Source organism: Labrus bergylta, chromosome 14 (genome assembly GCF_963930695.1).
Source record: "Labrus bergylta chromosome 14, fLabBer1.1, whole genome shotgun sequence".
NCBI lineage: Eukaryota > Metazoa > Chordata > Actinopteri > Labriformes > Labridae > Labrus > Labrus bergylta.
The window spans coordinates 5,436,524-5,444,129 of record NC_089208.1 but is presented as its reverse complement, the minus strand read 5'-3'; the positions used below and the strand labels follow the sequence as shown (position 1 = coordinate 5,444,129).

Sequence of the window (7,606 nt, the reverse complement as noted above, 5' to 3'; positions counted from 1 at the left end):
ACTACATAAACAATACTTTGTTTTACTGTGCTGTCTTCATTTGTTTGCTATTTTTTTGTAAGAAAAACATTTAATTGATAGATTTAGTTAAGTTTTTGCAAGGAGGAAGTGAAAACAACACGTCCGTGTGCAGCACCATGATGTTATTGTGAAGAAATGTCTTTCCAAAGAATATTTCGAGGCAGCAGTTGAAAAAAACACGATCAATGCCTCTTGATGACACAGTCTGTGTTTAGGGTCAGGAAACTCAAATAATAACATCATCCTGTCGTATCTCGATGGTTTGGGTTTTGTTTCTTCAGGATGACACATTAAAAAAAGTGGATTTTTTTTTTTTGTCCACTACAGATTTGAAATTGATGATATTTAAAACCGAGTGTCCCTGCTGCTCTAGAGCCGCAATCAATTTCACTAAGAGTCATTTTCATTTCTGCTGAATTATTATGTAATTAATATGTCAATATGTAGATATTATCATAGAGCAGCTTTCTTTTTTAGGTTGGCAGTGTTGATCACAACTGATAGTCTAAAACTAAGGTTCACATATTCATGAATCCCAGATCTCTTATGAATGTATTGGTGACACCTTCACCTTTCTGGAGTGTGTACAAAAACAAAAAGCAAATTAAATATTTTAGTGGAGGCCACTTGAAGTTGAAGAAGGCAAATATTAAACAACTACAGCAGAGATGTCATATAAACATCACTGGACTACAAAAAGTATATCTGAATTTAAACCACGCTGTCGTTGCATAAAAAGATATTCTTTATTAAAACTGCATGCAAATCTCATTATTCCCAGACCAGATCATTTAGTGGCAGAGGGAGAATTGTGGTGTCAAAAAAGATTAGCAGTCCGAGTCACTTTCACATTCAGAGCATGGTTTCTTTGGGTGGTTTAGTCGACAGGACCAGCCAGCACAGTTTCCAGGGCGCTCTGAGCCTCAGCGATCTGCTGCTGCAGTCTCTGCTTCATGGCTTCGTTCTGGGCCTTCTTCAACATATCCTGCATGTCTCTGATGGCCGCTCTGTAGCCCGGGGCGTTGTGAAACACTCTGATGGCCTTGTCGCCGCTGCACACCAAGAAGCGCCCGTTAATGTCAAATCTAAGATCATTGATCTCCTCGCTGTGGATGCCGTTCAGCTCCTCCTCCAGCTGCCCAGTGGTGGCGTTGTACATGGCCACGTTACAGCCGTCGCTGATGGCCACCACTCGGCCATCCGGAGACAAAGCCGCCCGGCTGCCGTCGGACGATGCACAGGGGACTGTCTTCAATAGGTAGGGGTCCTGCTGCTTTTTGTACTCAACGTTTGTATTCCACAGCTTCCACGTACCGTCTTTGGAGACAGTCACCATTCTGAGCATTAAAGGAAAGAAAATAAAACAATCACATGTCAGAATTATCCTCAATATTTCTAACAAACACACTGAGGACAAACATAATTTTTTTTTGTTTTTTACTTATTTGCAATCAACCCATGTGCACTTACGAAGCTCTCTTACATCTTATATCTTGTTTCCTTAATCCCTCAACACATGGGTTAAGAAAACTTGCAGGTCATGTGCCGGGCTATGATTTTTATTACTGTGAGGATAGAAGGTGTCCATTGAGACTGTAAAAACCACATCATATTGTTTTTACACTTCAATGTGTTATTACTAGATGTTAGATGTTTTACTTTATTCAGAGCCAGGTTGGCTACCGACTGCCGACAGCTGCTGACTCTAAAGGGTTAAAGAGAGAATCATCCAAATCTCTACAGTGAATAGAAATAAATAAATGTTGAACTATACTGTTAAAACTAAAACTGTGATAGCTACCTCTTTGATTTCTGCCGTGTAACAAGAAAAAGCCTTGTTTACCTGTGAGAGTCATTGGAGAAGGCGAATGCATGGACTCCTGCCGAGTGGCCCTTCAGGTCGAAAGCTCGAGCCACCTCTTTGAACTCTCCTCCCTTTCCGAAGCAAACCTCCCACACCTTCACATCAGGAGTGAAGCCACACGACGCGACAAACCTGAGACAGACAGAACGATGAATTACATCTCCCAACACATCACTCAGGATTCAATACATTTTAACATGTATCATAATCATGATACCTGCATTTTATAATGATAGAAGGGATTTCTCCGTCATGCAGGCATTTAATGAATGATGAAAAAAATACACGAGGGGTTGAAGTGTAAGAAGTCTCCGAGTTTGTTTCATGTCACTTCATGACCAGACATTAAAAAACAAAAGTAGTTTAAAGGGAAAAAGTACCTTAAAAGCTAAAAGTGTTTTTAATACTTCAGTCAAATAGATATTGGACATGACAGAATTCAAGAACTGAAGCCCACATCTCGTAAAACAACCATCTAATCATTTTTCTACCACCTCTTAAGATCAGAAAAAAAGAGAGTAAAACCTACATTGATCACCTCGGACAGATGTGGTATACTTTGATGCATAGGTCTTTTGTTGTTAATCAGAGTTTAAAAAAAAGTTGCATTAAATCAGACAAAAAAAAAAAAAAACTCTTTCAGGGGGAGAAGGGGGGGGGGGGGATGTTTTGAGGCTCTGTAAAGCCCAGAGAGATGTTGGGTGATGGAGGTTTGGTACTGACCTGCCACACGGGGAGATTGAAGCATAAGAATTGGTCATCTGGTTGGTGTTGATGGAAGCCAGTATCTCTCCTTTCAGGTCCCAGATGTGGATGGTGGTGTCGGTGGAGGCGCTCATTATGAACTTGCCTGCAGAGAGGAAACACAAAGCATTAGCACATCTTTGTAATACTCATCTGGAGACTTGTGACAAACAGACCTACTTACTTCAGCATGAAATACTGAAAACAATCTGTAACAACATAAACCACTTTGATGATATTATATTTCTAAGCATTAATCCGCTCAATGACTTGAAGCTATGAGCAAAAAGTCACTCTGTGGTTTGTGTATTCCAGCTGCTCGTACTCTCCACACTAGAAAGTTTTGTTTACTTCTACAGTGTTTATTTAGAACTTGAATCACAAATTGATTGTTCTTTAAAATCTATATAAAGCAGTTATAAATAAACCTGGGCAGCCCACCAAGGTTTATGTGTGGGAAACACTTCCATGGATTATATAAATCTCACGGGTCAAAAATCTAAAAGGATAACATCCCTACTAATACAAACAAAAATGACTAATTTCTGTACCCGTCTCTGCTATGCCGATGTTGATGATGGGGGCCTTGTGTTTCTGTGGAAAGTCCTCCGGTGCAGCTTTGAAAGTCATGGTGCCATCCTCCTTTTTGATCATTTTGAATATTCGAATTGTGTCTCCATTAGCCAACCAGGTGATAAACGCCCTGCAGACAAAAAGAGAAGAGTCAGTGAAGGAGGTGTTTTTGGGGTTCGTATATTTAATCTATGTATCTACTTTTGTACGTTCACAATAGCTAAAGTTCTAAAAAAGTGTCTGTTTTCATGAACTGCTCCTCCTTGCTCCCTCTACGCTCTGAGTCCGTCAGCTACACTCTGTTGAGCCCACACTGTTAGACCCCACGTGGGCCAAGTCTGCTCTGATTGGTCTGCCGATCCGCTCTGTCGTTATTGGTCAGTTGCTCAGCACGCGTCTCAGAAATTTCATGAGCTGCAGGACTTGCCACAATGAGCCAATGGACTCAGATCAGTGATCTCACACTGACAATGACGTCGCACTGACACATTTTTATCGAGGGGGGCTAGAACCGAGCGTTACATGCAGCTAATGCTACAGCTAACAGGAGGAGGCAGGAGAAGCCGCGTTTCCGCAGACTTTGAATTTTTGCACATAGATGTGACTAAACATGCACAGCACACTTGGAAAACGCAAAAAGCAGAATATGGGACCTTTAAGTAAAAATGAGGAGGGAAAAAATGACCTGGAGTCCGGGCTGAAACGAACTAGAGTGGCATGATCCAGATCCACGTTGGCCCTCAGGCACTTGTGTTCTCGCTCCAGGAAGTCTTTTGTGCTCCAGATCCGAACGGTGCGGTCGTCAGCACATGAGGCCAGGTACTTCCCGTTACTGCTGAAGTCAATGCATGTGACATTTCCACTGTGGCTCTGAAAAACAAAGTCACAAAACAAACAAATACTGAGAGAATGGCTGAGAGATATTTCCATTCCTTACTGATATGTTCCTAAATAACAAGGCTCTTTGAAAGGGTGTCTTTTACATTTCGTATCGTTGATTCAGTTTACCTTTAATGACGATGCCAACAGCAGATGGCTGAAGGTGTGTTGTGAAGCTTTATCCTTACGGCTGCGCTGCTTCTCCTGTTTCGGTTTCTTGGATGCTGGTGCCTTTGTAACGCTGCCTTCAGCTGAGGGACAAGACGCAGGGAGAATAAAACAGCGTTTGAATACCTGTCATTATAACAAAAACATCACATGCTCAAATCTATCTAAAAGCTCACAGGATGATAAAGGCCTCTGATACACAGGATAACATAGAGCAGCTTCCAGCAACTGTTGAGGAACAACTAACCTTCGCCCTGAGTATGTGGTGTGATTACTCAAAGCTCAAACTTACAGAACCGACTTGTTGGAGCCAAATGACGTGTTTGTTTTGTGTCATGCTATTTTCCTTATGGTTGTGTGTGTTGGCCCTCTACTGGGCACTATGTGTAGCCTGGGCAGATGCTGTGGTTAAAGCAAGGCTCCAGGTGAGGTGGGACAGGTGATTGAATGGAGGCAAACGGTTTTTCTACCCTGTCAGCCTGTCGGAGTTAAACGCATCCAACGCGGATTTGTTTGTTTTATTTATAGATGTAGTGGTTCGTCATTTTTTCCTTTATTTGATAAGAATAAATGGATTGAAATATCCAAATCACAACATCAATGGACTGTGTTCATTTCTTCCAGCTAAGCACGCGTCCGAAAGCTTCCACATTCATCCCTCAAGTGACTTTTCTAAACAATATATGGTTTGTTAACATTGGTCACTACAGACATCTTCGTAGCATATTGGTTTTTAGTGTGATGAATGAAGCCCCTCAAGTCCCAAAAAGGTAAATGAAAATATCTGTGAGCACAAGTTAATATTTTGTGCACACAATAAAAATTATTTTATGCACATTAGATGTTTTTTTTTCTTCTTTTTGGGACTTCAGGGACTCCGTAGTAATGATTACAGCGGTCATTGAATCAGATGGACAAAGGCAGACATTAGTATGAAGGACTTAAAAGTGCCAAAATGAAATATATAAATATATAATTAATTAAATCATTAAATGCGTCATCAATTATTATTAAATAATAATAACACATGCAAATAATTATTTAATAACACATGCATGTAATTAATTAAATAATTATATTCATTATTTATATATTTGTTGATTTATTTCCAAAAATAAATAATTGATGACACATTTAATAATTTAATTAATTATATATTTACATATTTTATTTTGGCACTTTTAGTCCTCCGTACATTAGGACATTTAGAATCCGTTTCTGCATAATTAATATCCGCGGATAGACCAGAAAGAAAGCGGTCATCTCATTGGTCCGTCAATGAAACCTTCACCGATTGGCTATCGACAGGTGACAGTCACTTAAAGTTGCTCTAATTTGAGTTACACTCGCTCAAATGTGTCCTGACGGCAGGTCCTGCCGGAGGTCCTGCCGGTGGTCCCGCCGGTGGTCCTGCCGGAGCAGCGGGTGACTCACCGCCTCCCTCGGCTACACTCACGTTAGCTTTCACGGCACTTACCGGTGAACTCCGCCGCCTGCTCCAGCTCCTCTCTTATTTCTTCTTTCCGTCTGCCCACCGCTAATGCAACTAAAACCACCAGAGCACCTAACAACAACGTCAACGCGCACAGAGCAGCTATCTCCATGTTAAACTCTTATTGCCACGTACTTTGCACCGTCTGTCGTCTACTTGGTTCACTGCTTGGACACTGCGCATGCGTACAACTCTTCTTCGTGGTCTTTTATTCTTCTTCTTGTTCCGTTGATTAGCGGCACACCGATATATACAATAATTACCGCCATCTAAAGGATTAAATTTATCACTGTAAATAAAAACAAAAGAAATGTTTGCGTCAGCTCAGCTCCAAACTTTTCTGTAAGTACAAGCAGGAGTTTATTTCAAGTTTACTTTTTCTTTAAATTTTATTTTATTTACCATTTTGTTTTGTACCTTTTTGCACTATTTAGAATGTATTACTGTAAATATTATTTATCTTATTTTACCTTATTTTATTTAATCTTATTTTACCTTATTTTATTTTATCTATTTTACCTTATTTTACCTTATTTTATTTCATCTTATTCTACCTTATTTTATTTCATCTATTTTACCTTATTTTATTTTATTTTATTTTATCTTATTTTACCTTATTGTATTTGATGTATTTTAGCTTATTTGATCTATTTTACCTTATTTTATTTTATCTTATTTTACCTTATTTTATTTGATCTTATTCTACCTTATTTTATTTTATCTTATTTTACCTTATTTTATTTTATCTTATTCTATCGTATTTTATTTTATCTATTTTACCTTATTTTGGTTGTATTGCACCGTGGGACGGAGACAAACGCAATTTCGATTCCACTGTATGTCTGGCATATTTTGAAATGGACAATAAAGTTGACTTTGAGTTAGAAGAGATTATGAATTACAGTACAAATACCATGACAAAAATAATTACCTCTTTTAAAGTTTAATGTCCCTTGAAACCATATGAGTAAAAGAAGAGTCTGTAAAATAACTTATTATCAGGTAAGTGGCCCTGGTGTATGTTCTATTGTTGTAAGGTTTATATTATAAGATTAGTATGCCCTCTAAAATGTGAAAATAAACTATTGCTGGTCAAGCTGGAGCTTTGTTAACTTATTCTTCAGGTTGGGTAGAGTGATGTGAAATCTGAGGGGTAGTGAGTTATTTTGTTGCCTTTATCTTTACATTTCTCTCTCTTATTGTGATGCCTATAAGAATATGTAAATCCCTCTAAGGAGCCCCAAAAACAGCATGTGTAGGTCCCAATATTCAGAACCACACAACAGCATGATAACTGTAACTCGCTGTAGGGCTGCAACTATGAATTTTCATAAACAATGAATCTAGATTTTTTTTTTTTTCAATTTATTATTTTGTCAGAAATGTCACAAAAAAAAAGAAAAAAATGGACCCAATACATCATCAGATTGGCATTTGTTTTGAAACACAACAGAAACCCGCTAAATTTAAGTCAACCAATTAGTACGAGCTTGAAAATTAACTGAAATATTATCTCTAGCTCAGTGGTGCGAGTTCACTTCTCAAGACAAACGTAACCATGGGAACCTCCATATTATGGTGACACGTGACAATCTCATTTGCTACTTTAAAACAAACTATTTAAAACTGACAGTTGAGCAATATATCGTTTTTTATTAATCTAAAGAGTAAAGAAAATAAATTACGTCAGATAATTCAGTTACACTAAAACATCACAGAACAATAAAAATGGCATGAGCGGCTTCTCAAATCCAGACTTCATACTAACTCTAAGCGGGCATTGAGAATATAATGTGCTTGAATATGTACTTAAGAGGGACAAAAGACCTTAATGAGAATATCTTAAAGTTGAGACAAACGGTGTA

General features: G+C 38.6%; 1 protein-coding gene across 1 annotated transcript; it reads right to left on the bottom strand.

The window, feature by feature from the left end:
• Positions 1-748: 748 nt before the first annotated feature.
• Positions 749-5,932, bottom strand: tbl2 (transducin beta like 2). The gene is made up of 7 exons (XM_020640537.3): positions 5,727-5,932; positions 4,211-4,332; positions 3,888-4,072; positions 3,181-3,332; positions 2,609-2,735; positions 1,865-2,017; positions 749-1,358 (listed from the first exon to the last, which is right to left on the bottom strand). The coding sequence occupies exons 1-7, from the start codon at positions 5,851-5,853 to the stop codon at positions 899-901; spliced, it is 1,326 nt and encodes a 441-aa protein (XP_020496193.2). The 5' UTR covers positions 5,854-5,932; the 3' UTR covers positions 749-898.
• Positions 5,933-7,606: the final 1,674 nt, after the last annotated feature.

Excerpts from the sequence above, each read along its gene's own strand:
- tbl2 (XM_020640537.3), bottom strand. The coding sequence starts at position 5,853 with ATGGAGATAGCTGCTCTGTGCGCGTTGACGTTGTTGTTAGGTGCTCTG. Across the intron at positions 2,018-2,608 it reads TCAATCTCCCCGTGTGGCAG|GTTTGTCGCGTCGTGTGGCT; the intron begins GTCAGTACCAAA and ends TGTCTGTCTCAG. Across the intron at positions 1,359-1,864 it reads TTCTCCAATGACTCTCACAG|AATGGTGACTGTCTCCAAAG; the intron begins GTAAACAAGGCT and ends TTTAATGCTCAG.